Source organism: Dermacentor variabilis, chromosome 10 (assembly GCF_050947875.1).
Source record: "Dermacentor variabilis isolate Ectoservices chromosome 10, ASM5094787v1, whole genome shotgun sequence".
NCBI lineage: Eukaryota > Metazoa > Arthropoda > Arachnida > Ixodida > Ixodidae > Dermacentor > Dermacentor variabilis.
The window spans coordinates 4,761,199-4,788,069 of NC_134577.1; the positions used below are offsets into that span (position 1 = coordinate 4,761,199).

A 26,871-nucleotide genomic window follows, 5' to 3' on the forward strand; every position below is an offset into this window, starting at 1 on the left:
AACATGCTATGCAAGAAAGCAGTAGCTTCGCAAATATGGAAAACAGGTAAGTTCCTATTGTGCAGAAAGCATTTGTTTTTAATGATTGCCCATGCAGCTGGTGAACTTTTTATAGCACACTTTAAGCTCGAAAGCAATAGTTGTCAGATCAGGGAGCATGCATCCTCGTACTTTATTATTGCACTGAACCAGCTTTTCTGTGCAGGCAAGCTAGTCTAGTGTGCATTCAACTGGTGCTGGAGCCATACACATGCTTTGTTCAGTTCCTGTACAGTGCTGTACAGTAATGAGGAGTGTTGCACACTATTTTCCAGTAATGAATAATGGTACTTGAACAGGCGCTGTTCAATATGTAAAATATTAGAATGAAGGAGCGTCTGAAATTGAATGCATGTTCTTGTGCGAGTGAAAATCCTACTCAACAGGAATGATTGTTCATACTAAATTGTACATATGGTGTTGAAACGCTGATGGATAAAACCAACCCACGGTGGGAAAAATAAAGTTGCATTTGACATTAGACAAACACGATTATGAAAATAAACACTTATGAGCCTCTACCATTGTTTGAGACATTGTTAAAACAGCCTATACGTTGGATAGGAAAATCAGCCAGTCCGAAAGAAACTTCTGTGTCTTCAGTGCTGCCATCACTTAAAACCTGTGTTGCTGAGTAGACCAAAGCTCTATTTTGCATATTTTTTTTCCCCTGAGAAGTGTTAGGAGCACTGGAGGCTAGTTTCAACGATACCACCAGTCAAAGCTTTACTTTTCCAGACTCGCCAACCTGCCAAAAATTGTCAAAGCTGACCAATAGTTCAAGTTCAGTTGTCAATTCAGATGTGGCTTTGCATTTCTAGCAGTAAAATTCCAATGAATATGTTTAACAAGTAGGAAACTGTGTATCAAATTGATTGATTTCTATAGGTCCAGCAAGGACCTATAGGGACTTAAGGCACCCTCTCATAAAAGTCAGGCCACAGTGCAACCATAGGAGAGTGCTCAAAGCAGGAAATTTGCCTCTCAGGTATCAGGGTCATATACTTGCTCTCCTGTGACAGCAGCAATTGCTTTCTTGCCAACCCCCATGAGCAGTCCACCTGAAATGAATTTATAACCAAGTCCCACCACACCTTAGTAAGGACCTAATTTCAGGGGAAAGTTTACTGCCTGCTTGAAACCTGTTTCTCCCTCTCACTGAATTTAACCAAATTTAGAGGTATAGTTCGAACTTTGAGACATCCCACCAGCTATGCCACTAGACATAAGTGCCTTGTGAATTAAGTACTTTAAAAAGGCATGGTTTGAAACTTTTGCCATTTTGCTGCTTGAGCCACAATGTATACATGTCCTAGAAACTACATCTGTAGAGGCTGCAGGGCATCTTTAGGCCAAGGCACACTCATGCATTCTAAGAGACACACCTGTGACCAGGAGATGTCGTCTCCCTCAGTGCACACGGCGATGAGCTGTTGCAGTCGGTGGTTCTCTTCCTCTGAAAATGCGCCCATGTTGTGGCGTGTGACGAGCCGGGTCGAGTAGCGTGTTGCACATTGAAACGCACTGCGGCCAGTCTTCAGCTCCTGTGCCACCTGCACACAGAGGGCCTCACTAACGCACCACAGCAAATGACTAACTAGTTGGCTTGACAATTGAAGTGAAGACTTAAATTCTAGGAATATGGCAGATAAAATTAAATAGGGATACAGTTAAACCTCAATATAATGAACTTCAATACAGTTGACTTCCATTAATTTGACACTGACAAGACTAACAAAATTGATTGAATTATCTCAGGGTGGGGGGGGGGGTCAAATTAAACAAGATGCAAAAAAAGGGCAAAACACACCGCTGATCCTTTTGGCAGTATATGCCCAATTTTAATACATCCCCGAATGAAATGCGCACTCGCTTTCTATGTGTCCAAAGTAGTCTGCGTCGACCTGAAGCATCAACCCCAATGTACGTTACGGTTCCTAGTCTCCGTGATCCTGGGACTTTCTTCACCCAAAACGATGTTGACATCGACGACTGGCTCAGCGTGTATGAGCACGTTAGCCAAAGCCACCACTGAAACCTCACCATCATGCTTGCCAATGCAATCTTTTATCTGGACAGTACAACGCGTGTCTGGTTTCGCACCCATGAGATTGAGCTCTTCAGCTAGGACATTTTCAAAGAGCGGCTTCGCGACCTATTTGGCAACCCATCAGGTCGCCAACAGGCTGCGTAAAAAGATCTTGCCACCCGTGTCCAGTCGTCGACCAAATCGTATGTCTCCTACATACAGGATGTGCTTGCACTTTGCTGGAAAGTCGACGAGCACATGACCGAGGTTGACAAGGTGGGCCATATCCTAAAAGGTATCGCGGACGACACCTTCAATTTACTTGTCTTTAATGACGTTTCTTCCGTCGATGCCAACATCAAAGAATGCTGCAGCTTCAAGGTAGCCAAAAGCCGCCGTGTCGTCCAAGAGTTTTTTCGGCTCCCAAACACCCCCGCCACATCCTCTTGCTCCGACAGATTAGAGTGCTAGGCCATCTCGTCGATGCTACCAGAGTACAACCCGACCCGGAGAAGGTTCAAGCAGTAACGGCTTTTCCTGTACCTCAGTCTGTCAAGGACGTTTGGAGTTTTGTGGGGCTCTGTTCTTATTTCCGACGGTACGTGAAAGATTTCGCAGCAATCGCTCGACCACACACTGAACTTCTCAAGAAAGACGTGCCTTTTATGTGGGATTCCCCTCAGGCTGCCATATTTTCATGCCTTATCACAATTCTCACCAATCCACCGGTCTTGGCCCACTTTGACCTATCTGCACCTACAGAGGTCCGAACCGATGCCAGCGATTATGGGATTGGCGCTATCTTATCGTAATGCCAACATGGACACGACTGCGTTATAGCCTACGCTAGCCGGCTCCTGACAACTGCAGAGCGCATCTATTCGATTATCGAGAGCGAATGTCTTGCTCTCGTCTGGGCTGTTTCAAAGTTCCGCCCATATTTATATGGCAAGCCCTTCTCAGTAATACCAGACCATAATGTGCTCTGTTCGCTTTCGTCACTCAAGGATCCTACTGGCCGGCTCGGTCGTTGGGCCCTCCAACTACAAGAATATCCCTAGACATTGTCTTACAAGTCGGGACGCCAACACCAGGACGCAGATTGCCTCTCTCGGTACCCAGTCGAAGATGCGACCTTTACGTCTGATACTGACACCGACACCTGTATTCTCTCTGTTTTTCCACTGCTTGATGTCGCTGACGAGCAGCACTGTGACCCGTCCTTGCGTATTATCATTGACCGCCTCGAATCGTCACTTGCTGACAGTTCTCTTTGCTTGTTCACACTTCAAGATGGCGTGCTCTACCGCCACAATGTTCACCCCGACAGCCCTGCACTACTCCTTGTGATCCCTAAACACCTTCGCTCGGCTGTTCTCCACGAACTTCGCGATCTCCCCACTGCTGGTCCACCTGGGTGCATCACGTACCTACGACCAGATCCACTGACGCTTCTTTTGGCCAGGGCTTGCTCGCTTCGTTCGAAGATACGTAGCTGCGTGTGAGAAATGCCAGCGATGCAAGACACCATCGACGCTCCCTGCGCACCTTCAACCACTCGACATTCCCGCGGAACCATTCTTTCGGGTTGGTTTGGACTTACTTGGCCCTTTTCCTCTTCCTACCGCTGGGCTGTGGCCACAGATGTTGCCTACAAGCTACGCCCCAGATGTCGCCGATTTTCTTCGACGCGACATGGTTTTATTACATGGAGCTCCACGACAACTTCTTACAGACCATTGCCGGACATTCTTATCAAAAGTTATCGCGGACATCTTCCAGTCCTGTGCTACGAGGCACATGATATCCACGTCATACCATCAGCAAACAAATGGCCTCAAGGAGCATTTCAATTGCACTCTCACAGACATGCTCGCGAAATATGTCTCTTCAGACCCCCGACTGGGACCTCGCTCTACCATTTGTCACATTTGCTTATTATTCCTCCCACCACAACACAGCCAGTTATTCCCCATTTTTCCTTCTGTTCGGCCAAGAACCTCGACACAACCCTCCCTGTTCACGCAGCACCGACCAGTGAATATGCACTTGACGCCATTGCCCGCTGTGCCCACGCAAGGGAAATTGCCTGTGACTGCCTTCTGAAATTCCAAGAGTGTCAAAGGCGTTTGTACGAACGGCGACACCAAGATGTGCGCTTCCTGCCTGGTTCTTTGGTGCTTCTATGATCTCCGTTGCGTCAGGTCGACCTGTCAGAAAAACTGCTGCCTCGTTACACAGGCCCATACCGAGTGCTTCGTGCTGTGACTCCTGTCACCTACGAGATCGCCCCTGATGCCCCATGTGCTTCCCAGTCCAGTGCTATTGTGCACGTTACACAAATGAAGCAGTATCACCCTCCCAGTGATGACATTTAGATGCTCCGAGACGTCGCTTCTGCCGCTGGGGGATTATGCAAAAAGCATGTGGTATTTGACTGTTTAAACGAGGCATGTGGGCACCGTCACTCGAGAAAAGAGGAGAAAGAATGAAGTGGGCTCGTGCTAAGAATCCAACCAGTCAGGGCTGGAACAGCTGTAAATAACCTGTAAATAGTTGCTCGTCTTACAGACTCTTCCTTCGCGTAACAATATCTTGCCTTTTATCACATACGCCTACAACACTGCAAAGCATGAAACTACCGGTTACTGTCCTTTCTATCTTCTTTATGTCAGAACACCCCGCAGCTTCCTTGACACCATTCTACCTTTTACTCTTCATGCGGGCTCTTCTATTGCCCAGACGCTCTGCCGCGCTGAGGAAGCACACCCCATAGCTCAGCTCATGTTGGCGTCCCAGGACCGCTCCAAGATCAGCTACAATTCACACTATAAGAATGTGTTGTATGACAAAGGGGACACAGTATGGCTTTGGACACCACTTCACAAGCGCGGCTTGTGCCAGAAGTTTCTCGCTCGTTACACTGGGCCTTTCGTCATCGCCAATCGCCTAAGTGATGTGACCTACTCGATTGCTCGACTTGTTTCTAATGACTACCGGTCTAAGAAGACGCACCTTGTTGCACTTCGGAGTCACGGGGAAGACCCTGTCATCCCTGTGACTCCGAGTGGACGTAACAGTTACTCGCCCAGCGGGCTTCGTCTGTGAATAGAGGTGTGTTATGCTAAAGCTACAGGAAGAACGCAGGAAGAGGAGAATGAAGTGTGCTTGTCTTTGCAGTGGGTCGGTGTCAGCATGGCCCCTTCTCATCAATTCATCTTTAAATAAACGCATCCCATAGTAACAATATGGTGCATAGATAGCACCATCTAGAAAAGTCAGTTTCACAGCCGTTACTAGTCACACCAGTAGCTAACTGAAGTACACAAGTGATGTTGCCATTTTGACTTGTGTCGTACCGGCGTGCAGTGTGGCATTATCACAATGGCACCAAACATAGAATGCCACTATATAATCGATACTACTTATAACGATACCAGTTTTAACAATATATTGCTTATAACAATGAGAAGCTGCTGCACTGTTGACTTTTGCATGTTTTTCATAGTGAAATAGCCCCTTTACTACAATGCCCTGATGCCGCATTATTATTTATAACTATGAAGTCTGGCTGCTGGGTGTCTGAGCCGAAAGGTAGTGAAATGCGAAATCCTTGAAAAGAAAAAAAAAACAAGAAATTCGAGTTGCTGCACAATGGGCCGCTGCTCCAACAGCCGCCGCGCACTCATTTTCCAGCCATCTCCGTACGGTTCTCTCCCATCAACCTTCCACCCCTGCAAACACGAATGGGCTGCGCCCATAGCTCTACGCCGCCCCACCCTCCGAAACACAAGTGGACCACATCAACTGCGCCGCAAGCAGATTGCTCGCATGTTGCGCGCTGGCTTCTCATTCAGCACACTTCTGCAATCAGCTTAATCGCTCACGTTTGTTTTTGTTGGTTGTGTCGAAGATGTTCCTGGCCCCCCTTCCCCCGTTTCTCAACTTCGCTTGATTCACCGTCGAAACGGAAGATGGATGATCCGCCCGCTGATCGTCGGCAAGGCATGTTGTTGCTGGTGAAAAGAAAGCGCACGGCTATAGATTTGGAAATTAAGTTCTTCTAACCGATGAGACGATTGTCGCGAATGTGGTTGCTTTGGATAGCAACGGCAATGACAGCAGCGATGACGCGGAAGGGCAAGCTGTCCGTACGTTGTCCTTACAGGAGGCCCTGCAGATGATTCAGTCCCTCCCGGCTTCGTTTTCATGAGGAACCTTCCGCTGCACTGAGTAGAACGCTTGGATGCCTTGGAGAAGGATGTCGGCAAGCTTCGCATAAAGCATGCATGGCTGAGGGATATAGGCTTTTCTCGTGCAAGACATGAAGTACGTGGCGAGATGCTTGTGGCAATCTCTCCTCAGCGTTTCTTCTGGATTTCTCAAGCTGACAGGCTGTCGTGGCAGCGTTCTCAACATATTTAAAAGGCCCCTTTTGGGGCCACCAAAGTGATGCCTCAGCGGTGCTCATATATCACTTGCCACCTATGACACCTCTTTGCAGTTGTTATAGAAGTGCCATTCTTTAACACCAACAGCCGCAGCTTGTTACATGCAATCGGAGCGCCCAGGAAGTAGTTAAATGAGTGAACACAATCAGTAGCCGTGCGGAGGAAGGTGGTATATAGCTTTCTCATATCAGCTCTGCCATCCCCATATTTTCATTTTTTCATGCAACCCAGTTCCAACAATTATCGGTTATAACAATGGAATTTTCATGGCATTTGAATATTGTTATAAGTGGGTTCAACTGTAGCGCCTTTTTCAAACAAGAAGTTGTGCTAGCCGCAGAAGCATCGTCAAACATTCAAGCCAAGCGGGACTTCAGCATCGATGAGAAAAACGTTCATTGTTAGAGGGGGCAACAGTAGATGCTTTTTGCATGTGCCGCAATGAGGAGATGACAGCAATAAGAAAGACAGCGACACGGCTAGCTACGATGATAAGTAGAGTGAGCTTGGCATGTCCACATTTAATAAATGCTGTTTTCATTTGTGAACAGTGTCCTCAGATTCCCCCAACTTCAGACATTCGGGGGTTGGCTTAGAATCGGGGATGGCCTACATTCGAGTAAATACAGTATTACGAATAAAAAAAAAAAAACTTACTATATTGTAGGATAAAATCAGCGCGCATGCTCCCACCGTGCACCATGACCAAGCCCATTGCCTCGTTATTTTTTTTCAATGCCAGCCAGATGCAGCAGATGCAACCATTCACCACCCTGTCGTATCGTCCTTTGCTACTCTCTCCCGTCTGTTGGAGTTCACGCCTGCTTTACAGTCGTGGGGGAGAAAAATTGGAGGAAAACTGACAGACGCAGGGACAGAGTGTCTACCGCTTCGCCACCAGAACGGCAGCAATGCGCGCTCAGGTGCATGCATGACACAAGCAGTCATACTATTTGGGTAGCGTCGCATCGCGGCAACTCAATGAACTAAGGTGCACCAATAACTGCCATTGGGGAGGGAGTGAGCAATTCCGCTGGTATTGAAAAAATAGAGGGCGATGCCATGTCATAGCGAAGCGATGTAGTGTGACTCGATGGTTGCAGCACCAGTGCTTCCAGTGCCCAATGTTCAGGAAATCACAGCAACATGCTTGCAAGTGGTGGCACGCTCATTGCTCTGGCATGGACACAATACTTTCAAAATGTGAAGACCCACCTGGTCCCAATTGCGCTCTCCCCACTTAGTGGCCAGGGCTCGCAGGCGCTCGTCCTCCGCATTGGTCCAGGGGCCCTGGTTTAAGCGCACATCAAGCAGGTGGCGCCACCTCATCTCACAACCAAATGCCGTCCGGTGTGAGCGCATGTCCACAGCTGCAATGCGTAGCCAGTCGATGGGCCGTGACGACTGCTCCAGCAGCTGCTCCAGGCTCAGGTTGCGTGTTTCAGCCACCTGCAGTCAGCAGATTAAGCCAACTTGGCTGCCTCTTTTGGCCATTAATTTTCTGTGCACAAGGTAAGCTTGTAATTCTGACCATGATATCAAAGTGGCTTCCCCTTGACATTAATTCCATTAAATTTAATCTCCTGAGCAGCTGAACACTTTGGGAATCTGCAAAGTTTCTCATAGAAGCAGTCCACACCTACTAAGACGAGTTTCTGATAAGACTGGCTTCCAGGGCCTTTCCCTTAAAAGAGAGTCAACTGAAATGTCGAATGTCCTGTGTCTCTGCCGCTTGTGTTAGAGGAAGCCTTCTGGAGGTGTTGCTGCTTCTATACCTAGGACTCAGTGTTTATATCGCAGTGAAGTGAAAAGAATGGTGGGGCATATGAGGGAGCTAGAGAAGCAGCAGCTCAGGAATGACAAAGGACATTCAATCCAAGAATACATATGTATAAGCCTATTGCACTGCAGTCGAACAGACTGTGCTGCACCACCATTAACATCAAGTGACAAAGTCGGCTGGGTTGCATGAGCCACAGCTAGCACATTGAGTTATGCTCTTACTGGGAAAAAGAAAAAGTTTCATTTTCTTTCTTAGTGCATTCAAGCTTCATTCTATCTTTATTTGATGTTCAATGGCTGAAAAAGGCACCTGCTTTCACTGTGTCCCAGGTCATGTCATAACTCAGTTTTGAGTAAATCGGCTCAGCACAAGGCACACTAAGTAAGCAACTGCCATGGTAAGATGCACTGCAGCAGAGTTTGACAGCTCTCTGACACAGCACACAGAAGGCTCCAGAATCACAATGGCAAAAGAAAGTAGCAGTTTCACCTGAAAGGCAAACCATCGATTACGATAGCAAATTAGTCTACAGCTATACGAAGTAAGGATAGTAGCTTTATCAGCTGTACTTGTAAATAAAGGCATACTATACTCACAGACAATTCATGCAGCTGCTGCACATGTGTTTGCGCGCCAAGTAGTTTGGCAGCATTTGACAATGCTTTTGGTTGCTCGGAACAGACGCTGAATCAATGCAGCTTCCACTTGCAACGGTTTTGCTTTTCCCCAGATGTGGAATGGAAAAGCCGCAAAATAAGTAAACCTTTAACTCAGCGGTGTGTCCTGTCTTATTTAACTGTTCCTAATACGATGTCTATGTTTTCTCTTCCCCAGCCTAAACTAACGTGGATTAAAACACGGTACTATTTTCAGAAGCGCTCTCACTTGTGTGTGCTTTGCCTCCGTAGCTTTTTCCTTCACAGCCAAAGAAAGCTGTCCGCGAATATAACTAAATTAACAAGCAGGGTGTCATGCGCGCACAAGCCAACATGAACACATCTCACTCGATGACCACAGAAACCAGCTGTCAAAATGCTGCAGTGAGGAAATGTGGCAGCAGAAGGGAGCAAATTGACCTTTGTGCGGCCACTCACAAAAACGCTGATTACGCCTTGAAAATGCAGCACAGCATCGACTCTCTACCCATTGCAGATGGATTTCAAGATACAACGGCCCGGCCCGGCGTGTGCGGGCGCCCGAGCTGCCCAGAGTAGAATGCACCTCCCCTCCCTTCCCTCCCCCAGAAGCTTTGCACACGACGGAAGGCGGTGCCCTCCCCACATTCTACCGTTGCATGCGCAAGATTGAGCCATGATCGCTGGCTCACCCTCGCATGCTATCCCTTGCACACACAGCATACGGCATGCGGGGACGATTTTATAAGCCACGCCAACTTCACAGTGACGCCGGCTGCAGAAATGTAATTGGAGTGTCCATATAATTGATATCGCAATAAAACGCAGCAAGCTCTACTAACAATGATACATCAAAGGGTGACAAACGAATTATGAACCAGTGCTGTCACAATAACTTGAGCACATACGGCCACTGTGCAAAGCTGAGCAGGTAACATTTTACCAGCAGTGAGGATGTGCTCAGTGGTAAATGATTGTCTGGCCTGGGCTCGGCCAGAACTTGCAAGTTCCACGCACTGGCCTGCCCAAGTGTGGCCCCATGACTTCAAACCTGGCCTGTACATGGCTTGGCCAATTAGCCCTTAAGCCTAAACGCAGCATGGTTCAGTTCTCGGTTATATTAGAGACACCAGCTGCACAGAGATTCTTTGCTAGTGGCAGATTTGATCGTATCAGGTTTCCACTAAATAACTTACTGGGAATGAATAAGTTAACAAAAAAGAAAAAAGCTATGCATTTTGTTTATTATCCTAGCGTATTACACTGTAAGATATCGATCAGAACACCTATACTACATTTGATAAATAGTTGTACAGCAGTATATAGTCGAATCCACTTATAACAATATTCTAGTGCCAAGGAAATTTCATTGCTATAACTGGGCTGCATGAAAAAAGCTGAGGGGACAAACGTTTAAACATTTTATTTAGACAGAATGAAGCACAGACTGAAAGAAACCACTTATAGCATTACTGGTTTTAACAATACTCGAATGTAACAATGACGAGCTGCTCACCTGAACTTTTGTGTGCATTATTTGGTAAGATAAACTGCTTACTAAAATGTTTCCATCCCACCATAACTGGCAATAACAAATAAATCTGGATACTGAGTGTCTGCACCGCAAAGAAAAGAAATGTGAAATACAGGAAAAGGAAGAAACAAAAAATGTCACTTTGCCACTCCCACCTTTGTCATGCGCCCCACGGGGCACACTTTAGTCGCCCCTCTCTGACTTTCCACCTCTAGGGCGCTGGCGAAAGGTGTGGAAGAGAGACTGGAGAGGGGTGCGACAAAGGCATGTGGTGCAGGGCGAGAGACACACAAAGAAGGGTGTGGTCAAAGCAGCACCTGTATTTTTAAAATATTTTTTTAAGGCAATGCGCACAAGCACGGAGAGGTGAGTGGGCATGGCATGAAGAGGGGCATGACAAAGAGGCCCAGAATTAGTAGCAATGCAAATATTTGAGACTTTATAATAAATTACGCACTTTATGTGGAGCGCATCAGAAGGACCTACCCTAACGACTCGGTATGTTTTTATGAAATAGTCACAATTGTTTCAGCGTCCCTTTAAAGCCAGTGTTGTTATACGTAGGTTCAACCGGTACAGAGAAAACAAACGCGACTAGTCTTGTATGCACTACTATCCATTTCATCTTCGTCTTCAATCTTAAAGGGAAGCTGAAACACTTTTCGAAAAAAATGAGTTTTCTGCGGCATTCTGCAGTTTTGAGTCCCCTGAACACGAATATCTGGTTCAAAAAGGGCGGAAACAAACGCAAGCGGCTGTTTTTTCAAGAGAACGCGCACCAGCGCCTCAGGGCATCGCGCGAACGTCGCTGTTGCCCGTGATTGGTCGGGGCCGCTGTGACGTCATTCGCGGCAGTCGCCGGTCGGCGCCGCCGTTTCAGAGCGTAGCACGCTGTTCTGTTCTGGCTTCATAGCTCGTTTGTAAGCATTATGAAACGTTCTCGCTGTCTCGGACAGCTTGTATTTTCGCCGTACATGTTCGAACCGACAGCCGATACGGAAAACGATGGCGGCAACGGCGGCAACGACGATGTTGAGTGTGCCAACAGCGAGAGCGATGTGTGCACCTTCTTGCGCGTTGTAAATCTTAGCTGGTACGTATGTTTTTTTTCCATGTAGCTGCACGTTCCAATGACGGGATCAAAAATGTGCTAAAGTGTCACTGAGAACTTGCTGCTGGAAGAATGCCGAAGCACTAACTTCTCATTAGATTGTAAACACGGGTGCAATTCCGCGATGTCAAGCACCTTGCCGCTGCTTGTCTAAAGTCCCATGGTTTCTTTAGTGTTGATACACGATCGCGAACATAAGTGCCGCGTTTCAAAGCGCGCACATATGCAGTGCTGCGAGGTACAGTCATGGAAGTTGCTTATCATACACATCCAGAGATGGCCAAAGGTATTGCGCAATATTCATACTATGGTTCGACGACTTTGTGATTGTGGCTCGATCAAGAATCGGTATGCGTGCTCCATGCTAGTGTTGGCATAAAGATATTAGGCAGTTTTAGCACCGCCTTGCGGTAAACACGATAACTGCAACCGTACGTCGAACGTCACTAGGCAAGCCTATACTCCATTTCATACCTCAGGTACAACGCTGTGGAAGCTACGCACGAAGTCCGGTCACCAAAATTTATTACTGCGCTCGTTTCCGTCTATGCTTCGCAGCGTGCCAGCGGCGTTTGCTCGCGCGAGCATGCACGTGAAGCTGCCGCGACGGGCTGCAATTAAAAAATGCCGAAAAGAAAATTGATTTAAAAGAACGTGTTAGCAGCCGTATAAGTACACGGAGTGTTTCTATGGGTAAATTCTTTTTTTTTTCATTCAGAACTCAGCTTATATATGGAAAATTTTCTCAAAAATCGGGTCAAAAAACACCGAACTTTTTCTAAGTGTGAACGCAGCCACTGCAAGAAGTATCTCAAGCCTCCACAGCGTTGCACCTGATGTATGAAACGGAGTATAGCAACGCTAGCAACAACGCGTTTCCGCATTTGTCGTAAGGCTATCCGGCTATCACGGAAATGGTCCGAGCACAGCAGAGTTGATTTCGTCGGCACGAACTTATCTCTCCTCACCGCACGGACCCACTGCGCTGCAAGTTTCTTGTCCTTCGGGAACCTGTAAAACACCACATCGTCTCGCCCGCCTGTGTTCGCGCAGCCGAATGCTGCACAGAACGAGGGCATGTTGGGCGCCCTTGGCTGTAGGCACTCACGCAGCACAGAAGGAAAGAACAGTTGACGAAAATCGCAAAAGAAAACAAACGTGAGCGGCGGCGGCGGCAGATCTCTCGTAGCGTCGTTCAGTAAAGCGCCGGACGGAAAGAGGTATGCCAGCACATGCCAGCACGCCGGTCCGGCAACGCGGTCCCCGCGAATGACGTCACTCTCGCCGGTTCTCTCCTCTGGCAACTACCTCACCCAGCGCTCCGGGAAGCGATGGGGGCGTGTCCGCGGGGGTGATTTATAAAGCGATTTCCGGCCCTTATATTAACAAAATGAAGAAAAAACTTTCGGAACCGTAAATTATTAGGTGTGTTCTTCCCAATCCCAGCAATTCATGGAAATTGAAAACCGTTTCAGCTTCCCTTTAAAGGGCCTTTCACGAAACCCCATAGCAAATGTTGGTCATATGCTGGAAGTTGTTATGTGTCCTCTGGGGAGTGTTCTGCCGCGAAATTTTTCAAATCGGCTCATTAATAGCCGAGATAGAAATATGTCAATGCCGCAAACCTATGATTTCATGAGGCGAGCTCCACTGCCAAGTGAGACACTCTTTCTACTTGCACCGTCTAGCCTCCGCAAGCGAAATTCCTTCACTGTTCTCCCATACCGGACCTCGAGAACCATGTGACGCACACGTCACGAGCCTCGCTTTCTTTTTTTTCTCTCTTCGCTTTTTTGCGGCACAACGCACTTCCACTAAGGGCGTCGTGCGCAAGCTGTTATGAATGTCTCGTTTCACACAGTGCACGATTTTGCGTGCTGTGCATGAGGACCCCTGACCAGCAGTATAAGCCATTGCTACACAAATACTGAGGCAGACACAAGCGGATCACAGACCATGATCCCACACTAGAACATGGTAGAAAATGACATAGTTTCGGTGTCTGCACATGCAACTGCATGACATGGGAACAAGCAGACAAAATGGAATTTTTTGCTGCAGTTCAAAGTAAAACAAAAACATGCAGACATTCAGTTTGTGTTTTATTATTTCCCTAAGCTTTAATTTGTCTATTCAGGCAACATATTACACAAATAACAGATGTTGCCTTGAATAATTCTCGAAGTCACGTGTCGGCACGAGCGACATCACAGTGCAATTGTGTATGTAGGCACACTAGCATGTGTACATCATCCTCCGGCCTGGAACATGGTGGCCGCGAGGAGAAGGGAAAACGGCATTCGGTTTGAAATTTCAGATCTTTCTGCAGCACGTAGCAATGTAATACTTTGCAGACACGATCATTATCGCGCAATGTATGCTTTGCGCTTGTCAGCTCAAAATGGCCAGACCTATTGAGGGAACGCACAATGCTAAAAATTAAGCTAATAAAATTGCCGGAAATGTAAATTTAAATGCGCTATTCTACTGACTTCCAAAATACAGTGCCGCTAGAAGTTGTTCTAGCTCCACATGAACAGATGACACGCAAGAGTCAAGATACGCTTGTCCAAGACATACTACGCTATGCTCGTTCATGTCTAGTCTGCCAGATAAGTAAGCCACATGGCTGGCTTCTGTATGGCATCATGAAGTCAATCCAGAGCACATCACGAGGACAGATTGGTGCTTGTGACATAATGAGGCCGTGCCTCATGAGCCTTGATACGATCTCGACCAGGTGACATGGGTCTTCACCGCAAGAATCAGGAAAAAATGACAAAGTCAGGCATCGTGATGATGGAAAAAAGTATAAAAAATTGCATTCACTTCATTGGTACATGGATGTGACACTTATCCGAGTCTCCAGCGGTTTTGATTAACACGGCACCAGCATGGCCTTAAATAACCCCTTGCGGTTGTCAAGCACGTTCTTTATTTTGGAACATCCTCGGTGCACGCACACACACGCAGTCTGTGTTCCGTCCTGCCGCACCGCATGCGGCTTGCTCCGCCGATTACTTCACTCACTCAGTTCGTTGTCGCACGCTCCCCACATAGTAACCGTGCACACACACCTTCCATGTTCTCCCTCCCCGCCATACACCGCTGCCTGTCGTCCCGCGCCTGCTACTTCACATAGTTGCCTACCATCTCGTGCCTGTGACTCTACACCACCTGATGTTGGCCCGGTACCCTCACAGATCTCCCCCCCCCCCCCCCCTTTATTCGGTGAAGAGAGCTTCCAAGGCACATGATAAGGGCTCAGCTGCATTAGTGAGGCTTTTCTGTTTCCCTGTAGCCGGGTGTTCGAGTCTGCAGGTATTGCGTCCAATGTGTGCAGTCATTCTAACTGGCCCTGTGCGTAGATGGGCAAACTTGGTTGTGAATCCAATGGCTCCCTTACTTAGTGGGTGCGCGTCCCAGAGAACCAAGTCTGCAACCTGGAAGGTAGATGGAGTGCTTGAACGAAAAAACCAGTCGAAAACACAAAGGACAAGAGGAGAGGTTCACACCACAACGACTGGACTATCAACTGAGGTTTATTAGAATCGGTGTAGTCCCAGCAAGGCCAGCAGAGCATGCGCAACTGAACCATCGCTAATCACATAGCATGAAAAGACAAGAAACGCTTCTATCATGACCGACCTAGAAATTCAAATTCTTTTTCAAGTAAGCGCACCGAGGTTGTACTAACGCAGTCATCACCTAATAAACTGATGTAGTACGCTTCCAAGATTTCTCGCTCTTCTTTGCCCTTGCCCCTACCAAGAATCGTCACATTGCTGAACAAAGGGTAACAACCATACTCATTGCAATGGCGAGGCAAGTTTGCACCGTTATCTGACCCCAGGGAGGCGTGGTGCTTATGCAGGCGGTCATTAACCGTTTCGCTGTCACGGATGTACCAGTATGTCATCGCGCTTCCCCCCCACAGTGTCACTGATGTACCGGTACGTTCTCTATCGTGCGTTCAAAATCTCGCGCCTGAACGCAAAGCTGGTGCTCCTGGATTGGCCACGCCATCTGTTGACTCTTTCTACAAGTTCGTATATTCGCCCCGACCTGTGTAGTCCATGTATTGAAGAGTACAGTGCGACTACCACTCCCCACTGTCTCTTTGCTGAGTGGCGCGGCGGCTCCGTGTTCGCTGGATCATGCGTCGCACGCGTGTGGTTATGGGTTCAAGGGTTGTTCTGCCATCTCCGCTGGTTTGAAGGTTTTTATTTTTCTTCTGTTGGTGTGCCTGCTATGGCGCGTCAAGTTCAGGCGCACGTGCCGTTGCCTCTCCGAAAAGTATGACTCGATTGCTGCTTTCGCTCTCTCGCCGCACCCTCGCTTCCGACTTGCAGCAGTAAACATAAAGCCCTTCGAACTTTGTTTTAGCCTTTTTCTATCTCCCTCTGTCTTCTTGATCATGCAACGTCCCGATTCTCTCCGTTGTGCGGGCGACTGAAAGCGCATCCTCCCTGCACGCGGTTAGTTTCGGATGGCTGAGCGCGCGGGACCTTCGTCTGCTCATTGGAGCGGTGGCTCAATGCAGATTCAAAATACGAGCCGAGCTCAGATTCGGACTCGGACAGAGCCGCATGCGAGGAAGAGGGTTCCACATCGTCAGATTCGGATGTTGAACAGATTTTATAGTCACGCTGATGATGATGATGATGTTTACTAACAACAGCTGCAGAACACTGAAATGTGCATATTGCATTGACTATGTTATTTGTATACCAATCTTAATCAAAAATAAATTGCTATGTTCATTCCCTGTTATGCTCGTTCCCTGAAACCAAGCCGACATCGGGGGTGCGTCACGGCCAGAAAGGTCCGACAGCGAAAGGGTTAATACATCGATCAGTTTGACCTATGTAAAATCTTTCGCACGTGAGAGGGAACTTATAGACAACCCCTGCAGCACATGCCGTAAAACGGTTTTCATGCTGCGTTGTGCAAACATGGTTCCTTGCCCTGCCTCGAGAAATGCGCGAGAACGAACCCGAAAGCTTACAAGGGGCAGAAAACACAACAATTACTCCCTGCTTGGCGGCAACCTTCTTGATGTTGTGGCTCACTTTATGCACATACGGCATAACTTCAAGTTTCCTACGTTCAGCTGCCCCACCATCTGTGTGTTTTTGACTGGTTTTTTCGTTCAAGTATGTACCAACTGGCCCAGATTTCAACCCTTCTGCTAGATGGAGTGCGCCTTTTGTTGTAGTACTTTGCCTGGCTGGCTTTTGCCAAAGTTTGGTAGTCCTGTGCAAAGGCCCAGGCATATCGAAGGTACATATCCAGTTCAGCAGCTAGGGCATGAGGCGCAGAAGAGGGTACCTCGGTGCCAGCTGCCTGATTGTGATGGCTCCACAGTTTCCGTAGTTCCGACCGATAGCACAAGAAGGCAGGCGGAAAGCCAGTAACTGCACTTTAAGACATGTGCATTGCAAATGCCACTTCGGGCAGCCTTTTGTCCCAGTCCCTGGGGGGAAGTGCAGTAGCCCACCAGGCATTGTTTAACCGTTGTGTTATGGCGTTCCACAGTCTGTCCTGCTGGTCTGTATGGGACTGTGTGGCTCTCCTTGATTTCCCAGTGCTGGAGAACGCCTTTCCACAGTTTGCTTAGGAATGGTCTGCATTGTCGCTAGAGATGGAGCTAGGCACAGCCAGCAAAAAAACATTATTCATTTTATCGATGATCAATTTAGAGGTGGGCGCACGTAAAGGGAAAAGCTCCACAAACTTCGTGAACTTGTCCAGCACCACCAGGATGCACTTGTGGTGCTGAGGGGTTGTGGGCAGTGGCCCAATAAGGTCCACACTTAGCTGCTGCATTGGGTGGGTGGCCCATGAACTGTCTATCAGACCTTTTGGTTTTTGCCGGTGAGGTTTGAAAGCCTGGCACTGCTGGCAGCTGCGGATGTAACGGGAGATATCGGAGCGGATACCGAGCCATGTGAACTGGCTCTTCGCATGTTTCCAAGTTTAAAAAAAAGCCTAAATGCCCATTTAGCGGGTGGTCATGCTCCCCTTTCAGTGCTATGTCTCGTAAGTGTTGGGGAGGCCAGGCGACTTTACATTTACCGAACACGAACATAAGGATACCACTGTTCCGAGATTTCACTGTCATCAGCTAGGTCCTGTACCCTCTTGGACTCTTTAGTGTCACCACGTGGCAGGCCAGACTTTAAGTATTGCAGCAGTTGTAGCAGCAGCGGATCCTTGCGTTGTTCCAACTGGAACTTTGCTGTGTCAGTGAGTGAAGACACATCAGTCACGTCAATAGGGGTTGCTAGTTCAAAACAAATGCTTTGTTGTGGCACTTGCACTTCGATTGGAAGGCAGTCCTCTGCCAAACAAAGCTGAGCAGATTCAGAAGCTGGGATGGGGCACCTGCTTAGTGCATCCACTGGGATGTTGGCCCGTCCTTTACGATGCCTTATGGTACACTTGAACCCTTGTAATCTCAACACCCAATGTCGTACTCTACGCGATGTCTGCTCAGTTGTAAACATCCAAGCCAATGATGCGAATTCTACATACGATTGGAATCTATCGACAGCTTCCACCACAGCAAGGCATTCCCAGTCTTGGAAAGTATAGTTCTTTTCAGCAGTGCTGACGGTCCTGCTTATATATGACACAGGCCTGAGTTCACCTTTGACTTCCTGCAACAACACTGCCAATATGCCAGTGCTACTGGCATCTGTTTCAATCACAAAGGGCCTGTTCAGGTTAGGCAATACCACAGCCACCTCTCCTGCTAATGTTAGCCTCAGAGTCACGAATGCTGTCTGTTGCTAAGCGCTCCAAACTCGATGGGCTCCTTTTTTGAAGAGAGCTGTCAGGGGTCTGGCTTTGTCAGAAAACCAAGGGGATAAAATTTCTGTAGTATCCCACAAGGCACAAAAACATTTGGAGCTCCTTGACTGTTTTAGGGCATGGGAACTCTGCAACCGCTCACCCCTTGTCCGGGTCAGGTTGACATTTACCTGGAGAGATTACATGTCCAAGGAACTTTAATGCCTGTTCACAGCATATAACTTTGCTGGGATTGATTGTCAGACCTGCAGAGCCAATTCTTTACAATACCTCATCAATATGTTGTAGGTGGCCCTCAAAAGTTTCTGAATAAATGAGCACATCATCAAGAAATGCCATGCAGTAGTTGTGTTTTATGCCTTCTAACATTTTTTCCATGAGAGACTGAAATGTTGACTACCCACCAGCTACCCCAAATGGCCATTCACTTAAATTGAAACACTCCTCTATGGCACAGGAATGCAGTCTACCGTACATCTTCACGAGCAATCGACACTTGAAAGAAGCCCCGACAAAGGTCGAGGCTCGTGAACCACCTAGCGCGGCCTAGCAGAGCCAGTACCCAGTCTCTGCGGTGCATGGGATATACTGGCACAGTTGTGATTGCATTTAAGGGTCTGTAGTCAACCGCAAGGTGATATCCTCCAGTTTTCTTCTTTACTAATACAGGGGCTGAACCTGGCATCTGAACCTAGCAACGTTTAACCTTAGAACATTATCTAGTGAGGTGAGTCTAGCAGTGCTATTGGAGGAAGTAGAGGGCAGTAAATGGAATATAATAGGGCTCAGTGAAGTTCGGAGGATGAAACAAGCATATACAGTGCTGAAAAGCGGGGACGTCCTGTGCTACCGGGGCTTAGCGGAGAGACAAGAACCAGAAGTCGGATTCCTGATTAATAAGGATATAGCTGGTAACATACAGGAATCCTATAGCATTAACAAGAGGGTGGCAGGTCTTGTTGTGAAACTTAATAAGAGGTACTTATTGAAGGTCGTACAAGTCTAAGCCCCCTACATCCAGTCATGATGACCAGGAAGTCGAAAGCTCCTATGAAGACGTGGAATTGGCGATCGGTAAAGTCAAAACAAAATACACTATACTGATGGGCGACTTCAAAGCCAGGGTAGGCAAGAAGCAGGCTGGAGACCAAGTCAGTGGGGGAATATGGCATAGGCTCTAGGAATAGCAGGGGAGAGTTATTAGTAGAGTTTGCAGAACAGAATAATATGCGGATAATGAATACCTTGTTCCGCAAGCGGAATAGCCGAAAGTGGACGTGGAGGAGCCCGAATGGCGAGACTAGAAATGAAATAGACTTTATACTCTGCGCTAACCCTGGCATCATACAAGATGTAGACGTGCTCGGCAAGGTGCCCTGCAGTGACCATAGGATGGTTAGAACTCGAATTAGCCAAGACTTGAGGAGGGAACGGAAGAAACTGGTACATAAGAAGCCAATCAATGAGTTAGTGGTAAGAGAGAAAATTGAGGAATTCCGGACCAAGCTACAGAACAGGTGTTCGGCCTGAACTCAGGAGGAGGACTTTAGTGTTGAAGATATGAACGACACTCTTATGGGCATTATTAAGGAATGTGCAATAGGAGTCGGTGGTAACGCCATTAGACAGGATGCCAGCAAGCTACCGCACAAGACGAAAGATCTGATCAAGAAACGCCAATGTATGAAAGCCTCTAACCCTACAGCTAGAATAGAACTGGAAGAACTTTCTAAGTTAATCAACAAGCGTAAGACAGCGGACATCAGGAACTATAATATGGATAGAATTTAACAGGCTCTCAGGAACGGAGGAAGCCTGAAAAACAGTGAAGAAGAAACTAGGAATAGGCAAGAATCAGATGTGTGCGTTAAGAGACAAAGCCGGCAATATCGTTACTAATATGGATGAGATAGTTCAAGTGGCTGAGGAGTTCTATAGAGACTTATACAGTACCAGTGGCACCCACGACGATAGTGGAAGAGAGAATAGCCTAGAGGAATTCGAAATCCCACAGGTAATGCCAGAAGAAGTAAAGAATGCCTTAGGAGCTATGCAAAGGGGGAAGGCAGCTGGGGAGGATCAGGTAACAGCAGATTTGTTGAAGGAAGGTGGTCAGATTGTTCTAGAGAAACTGGCCACCCTGTATATGCAATGCCTCATAACCTCGAGCGTAACGTAATCTTGGAAGAACGCTAACATAATCCTAATCCATAAGAAAGGGGACGCCAAAGACTTGAAAAATTATAGACCGATCAGCTTACTGTCCGTTGCCTACAAAGTATTTACTAAGGTAATCGCAAATAGAATCAGGAACACCTTAGACTTCTGTCAACCAAAGGACCAGGCAGGATTCCGTAAAGGCTACTCAACAATAGACCATATTCACACTATCAATCAAGTGATAGAGAAATGTGCAGAATATAACCAACCCTTATATATAGCTTTCATTGATTACGAGAAAGCGTTTCATTCAGTCGAAACCTCAGCAGTCATGGAGGCATTACGGAATCGGGGTGTAGATGAGCCATATGAAAAAATAGTGGAAGATATCTATAGCAGCTGCACAGCCACCGTAGTCCTCCATAAAGAAAGTAACAAAATCCCAATAAAGAAAGGCATCAGGAGGGGAGATACGATCTCTCCAATGCTATTCACAGCGTGTTTACAGTAGATATTCAGAGACCTGGATTGCGAAGAATTGGGGATAAGAGGTAATGTAGAATACCTTAGTAACTTGCGATTCGCTGGTGATATTGCTTTGCTTAGCAACTCAGGGGACCAACTGCAATGCATGCTCACTGACCTGGAGAGGCAAAGCCGAAGGGTCGGTCTAGAAATTAATCTGCAGAAAACTAAAGTAATGTTTAACAGTCTCGGAAGGGAACAGCAGATTACGATATGTAGCGAGGCACTGGAAGTGGTAAGGGAATACATTTACTGAGGACAGGTATTGACTGCGGATCCGGATCATAAGACTGAAAAAATCACAAGAATAATGGGCTGGGGTGCGTTTGGCAGGCATTCTCAGATCATGAACAGCAGGTTGCCGTTACCTTCAAGAGAAAAGTGTATAATAGCTGTGTGTTACCAGTAGTCACGTACAGGGCAGAAACCTGGAGGCGTAAAAAGGGTTCTACTCAAATTGAGGACAACGCAACGAGCTATGGAAAGAAGAATGATAGGTGTAACGTTAAGGGATAAGAAAAGAGCAGATTGGGTGAGGGAACAAACGCAAGTTAATGACATCTTAGTTGAAGTCAAGAAAAATAAATGGGCATGGGCAGGACATGTAATGAGGAGGGAAGATAACCGATGGTCATTAAGGTTTACGGACTGGATTCCAAGGGAAGGGAAGCGTAGCAGGAGGCGGCACAAAGTTAGGTGGGCGGATGAGATTAAGAAGTTTGCAGGGACAACATGGCCACAATTAGTACATGACCGGGGTAGTTAGAGAAGTATGGGAGAGGCCTTTGCCTTGCGGTGGGCATAACCAGGCTGATGATGGTGATGAATACAGGGGCAGTGGCCTAGGAACTGGAGCAGGGCTCAATGAGTTCTTGGTCCAGCAAATCTTGGATGCACCCATAAAGAACTTCTCTTTTTTTGGCTCTTAACCAGGCGCAGCTTGCATCTAACTGGTGGGTGGCTGCCTGTGTCTATCTTGTGAACCACAAGGGACGTGCAACCTGGCAGAGTGGTAAATATATGGTTATGGTCTGCAAAGATGTTATTAGGTTTCTGCTTCTGCTCCTCCCGAAGGTTTTCTAGACTACACTCGCCACTCTCAATGGCATTGTGGCATACATCCTGCTCATCTGCAATAAGTACCTGTAGAGAGCTAGCCACATTTTCATCAAGCTCTTGGCCTTGCTTATCGCATTGCAACACTGTCTTATGGACTGACAGGGATCAGTGTCCAGTATCTGACGCACATGGGCGCTTCGGTGCCTCTTTAAATTGATCGGTGCTTCAGGGCGAAGCGTCGTTGACCGCGGACACTCAGAAGCCGAAACTGCCACAGGCTGCAGCTGCCACTGTTGTTGTTGGGCCGGGAGGCTATGGATGGGCGTTGCAGTGGTGTGCGGAGATGAATAGATGAAGGCCAAATCAGCTGCTGCTTGTGCAATGCGCGGTGGTGGCGGTGGTGCATAGCCCAGGCAATGCCAACCGCGTTCCATGACAGGGCCGGCTGCCTTCGCCCTTTCTTGCAGGTTTGCGAAGCTCATGCTGGCTGTTAGGTCTTGGAATGTTGGATGCACTTGTATCCGCATGCGTTCCACCTTTTTGGAATCTGAACCAGGCTCCGCTATATGGTCATAGTATTCGGTAATGACATGAATAAACTGCTTGAGGTTTTCTGCTGGATGCTGAGTGTGCTATCTAGCTCTGCTTTTAGTTTAAGCTTGTAGTTAACGGTGGTGAACTCCACAGGAAATTCAGATGTGAAGGACTGCCAGTTGGGGTGCGCATCTGAGAAGTGCCACCATCGTTTGGCTGACTCCTCAAACACTGCTAGAAGCAACTATAAAGGGGGTCAGGGGGGATCCCCGTGACATCGCAGTACTCTGAGTACTTCTCCAGAAATTTTTGCGGCGAGTGTCAGTCCTAGTAGCCACTGAAGCCTTGGCCCCGCACCGGTTGTCTCGTCGGGCCTAGCCATGCCAGTTGTCTCGTCAGGCCTAACCTTGTTGTTGAGCAGCGTGGTGAGCAGAATTTGGGCTATATCAGCGCGAGTCTCTCCCTTTCCATTGTGGTACCGGAGGTCGAAGCCAACAGTCTTTGGACGATCGAGGAGAGGCTTCGCAACTGGCTGAGTGGCGCTAGACGATCTTGGTGCTCCATGTTAGGTCTGGTCGGACGAGCCCCCACTTGTCAAGTACATTCTTTATGTTGGGAAATCCTTGGCACACGGACACGCACGCCGTCTGCGTTCCGTCCCACCGCACCGCATGCGGCTTGCTCCGCTGATTACTTCACTCACTCAGTTCATTGTTGTGAGCTCCGCGCATGCCGACCGCGCACACATGCCTTCCATATTCTCCCTCCCTGCTACACACCGTTGCCTACTGTCTCGTGCCTGCGACTCTACACCCCCTGGCATCAGCCTGGTACCCTTACACGGTCTTGTGGTCATTGGTGTCTTTTTGGGGAGCCTGTGGAAGTATTAGTGCTTTCGTCAGGTTCTGCCGCCAAGCTCCTGACCTTCGGTTTGTCTTCTCTTTGTCCATCCCTTTGTGTCAGCTCGGGGAATAAAAGGGGTGACACTGTTTCGGAAAAGAGGGCAATCATGTCAACATGGGGGCGCCCGCTTGAACGCTTCTGACACTTGACAGGTCGATGTCCAGGCTTACCGTAACAGTCTTTTCTGGGACGAGGCAAATCAGTCTTGGAGTGCATTCTTCAAACATTCACCAGCTTTGCCTTCCCAGCTGAGGTGGTCATGGACAATGCTATCTACATCGCCAACCAGGTTTTCACAGAGTGCTGCAAGACTACGGGAATCCATATATTTATATTTCCTGTGCTGCGCTCTGCTGCACGCCACTGGAAACATTTTGGAAGAGTTCTGGTGCTTTCGCCGGTTAATTTGTGTACCTGCACCCATTGTTGAGTGCGCATCAGTAGTGCATTTAGTGGATCACGAATGCTATTATTAATGCCTTCTCTGCGGCAGCATGGTGTTCCTGGTAGCACTCACCGACCATTGGGTGAGCAGGCCTGAGTGCACTGTTCTGCTATCAGTGCAGCCGACAAAGTCACGCCAAGTTCCGTCTGCCGACGCGGCTGGCTTGGAGTTTGTGGTCACCAATTTCTGCACTTGGATCTCACTTTTGGATTCTTTTGACATTTCACATCAAGAAGTCTTCAAGCGCAGCTTTCTGCGTCGGAATTACCAAATGGGTGCAACTTGTTTACAACTCCATCTACAGCCACAGATCATTTGTTTGCATCAAATATTGGGGAAAAGGTGCATTGCTGACATGAAATAATGTCAAAACGTAGCAAAGCATGCATATCTGCGCATATGCGCCGCATTGTTCCATCCTGAGACGAGTCAATATGAGCGGCTGCGCCACTTAAAGAACAGCAACTCTGATCCAGATACATACATTACAGGATGCTTACTTATGACCGACTGTCACTTTCCTTCAGCTTCATCATACTTAAGGCCAAACTTTACATACATGTGCCGGGACGCGAAAGCTCGCACCCATGCGCCTCATGCATGTGCAGATGGTGCAGAGCAGATCGTACACATCGAAGCGAGACGTGAGCACAGATTTGTTATGTTTACGTACGCTAAGTAATAGCGTTGTCCAACATGGCGGCACCCATGGCTCCCGCTTCAGCGTGAATTCTCGAGATGGCTACTTTCTCACTTGCGCTGATTGCCAGGAACGATTCAAATGGGGTTTTGTTTTCCCTAAACTCACCTGAAACGTTAGTTATGAGCACATAGCGTGTCCAATTTGTGAGATCGTTCTGCGATTTCGGTGCCTGTAGGCCTAATGAGACGCATCCGAATAGCAACCACAGGATTACAGTGGCAAGAGGAGTAGGTGTGCCGACCGATCCATAGAGAAAGACATACATCACCAGCCCGTCTGGAGCGTAGTTCACCCCCTTGTCCCCATCACAACGCAAAAGTGGCACTGGGCTCAGTACAACGGTTATCAGCGGCACATGTCATCTGGTACTTGTGGCAGATGGCATGCAACAAATAAAGCATGCGAGGTAAGAAACTGTCTGTAGCCTTCAGTTTGTGCAGTGAGGAATGAGGAGATACAGGTCTCTGTTATTGCATGCCTGCGAATTGCCAAGATATGTTGAAGCTTCTATGACGGAAAGGTGAGCAGCATGGCTAGCGGAAGCTCATCTCCTGTGGCGAATATGCGGAATCGGCATTGAGCTGTAAATCACAAGGGCCTAAAATGGCACTGTTCTCAGCACCGACAAGAGCAGCATCGGGCACGACTTGTTCTGCGAAGGACGCTTTTAGGAACAGTTTCTCAAGCACGATTTCACCCATGTTGTGGACAAAGAAATGTTTACCAAAGATGCAGTAATATGGTGCTTTCGCTCATGTCTATATGATGCCCGAGAGAATAGGAGAACCGCCCAAGAGTTATCGGAAGCATTTTTCATTCAGTCATTGGGGTCAAAGTGCATTAGTGTGCCTTCCTTAACCTTGTACAGCGCTGAATTTGGTTTTTTGGATTCTGTCGCATCAGTGCGCTCTTGGGATCGAATGTTGGTGGCTCCACCGCATGGTGCTCACTGCGCATGTTCCTCTGGTTTGAGCGGTCTATGAAAGAGTGACGCAATAAAATGATGTCAGTTGAGAGTAGCGCCTTGTCCTGGTCGTCTTTCTTGTGTCTGTCGTTTTGCGCTAAACAAAGTATTCTGTGGAGATGGGTTTGCATAAGGCTCACCCTACAAGCGACGGTCAGGAAAGGACAAGACACTCCCCCACTCCACAATGCACAAAGGTGCTACGGCAGGGTTCCTCGACTCTCTGACACGGCGCAGAGAAGGCTTTAAAGTCAGATCTTCAACAAATACGGGTTTAATCCCACAAGATACAGCAGAGTGCGACAGTCACGGTACTTACGGGCAAAGGCTCACCGCAAGACCGATCAAGCACACGCACCCGCTGCACTAGGACTAACCAGGAAGCGGTCCACCAAGCGCGAGAACGAGAAGTTGGGAGAGCAAAGGTCCCATGTAACCAACTCGTTGCAGGACTGTGAGCATCTGCAGTGACGATGAAGCGCTTAGCTGAAGAGAGCTCGGGTGGAGAAGGCACCCGGGGGCCACCACTCAGGAGGCCAATCAGGGCGTGTCCCGATGACACTTGCTCGTGCTGTGATTTGACCCCAGGAGGGAGAAGCACGGTTTGCACAGGAAATTAGCTCTGGCACGCTAGCCGTGTTCGCCATGTTGCCTTTACGGTGGCAGTACCCGGAGATCAAGCTAAGCACAATGCGCAAGCTGGGGGACGAGGCGCGGGAAGGCACCTCGATCCCCACAACGCTCGGTAACATTACCAAGAACTCACTACTCTCGTATTGCACTAATGGTTGTAGAAATTAAACATTCGCAATCAACACTGTTGTAGCCAGGAAGGAAGAGCGAGATGGCCAGATGAGGAGTCACATCCGCACACATTTAATGGTCTCTCAGATGTGTTCTGTCTCGAGAAGGAGAGCACGCACTGCCAGATAACCGATCACGCGCAGTCATGGGGAACTATGTCTCCCCATTTTCACTAGATGGCAGCATGTACAACATCTCCCCAACAGAGCAAGCGAAGTTCACTGCAGCAGGCAGCTTCACGCACCTCCCACTTCTAGTATGCATGTGGGAAGTGTCTTGGCAACATAAACTGGCATCTGCTACACTGTCACTGCTACACAACACTTTCTAAATTGGTTTTATCAGGGGAATAGCGAACTAGCTGGGTCCTGTTCCT

General features: G+C 48.0%; 1 protein-coding gene across 5 annotated transcripts in view; it reads right to left on the minus strand.

Moving 5' to 3' along the window:
* LOC142559752 (snRNA-activating protein complex subunit 4-like) overlaps positions 1-26,871 on the minus strand; it is a 213,149-nt gene that overhangs the window by 107,470 nt on the left and 78,808 nt on the right. For 4 of the 5 annotated variants that reach the window (XM_075671366.1, XM_075671363.1, XM_075671364.1 and 1 more), the window contains exons 5-6: positions 7,735-7,968; positions 1,425-1,592 (exon numbers count right to left, since the gene is read on the minus strand). In XM_075671366.1, coding sequence (XP_075527481.1) covers positions 1,425-1,592; positions 7,735-7,968 — 402 coding nt within the window. The remainder of the gene's footprint in view (positions 1-1,424; positions 1,593-7,734; positions 7,969-26,871) is intronic. The other variant, XM_075671365.1, reaches the window with a different exon arrangement.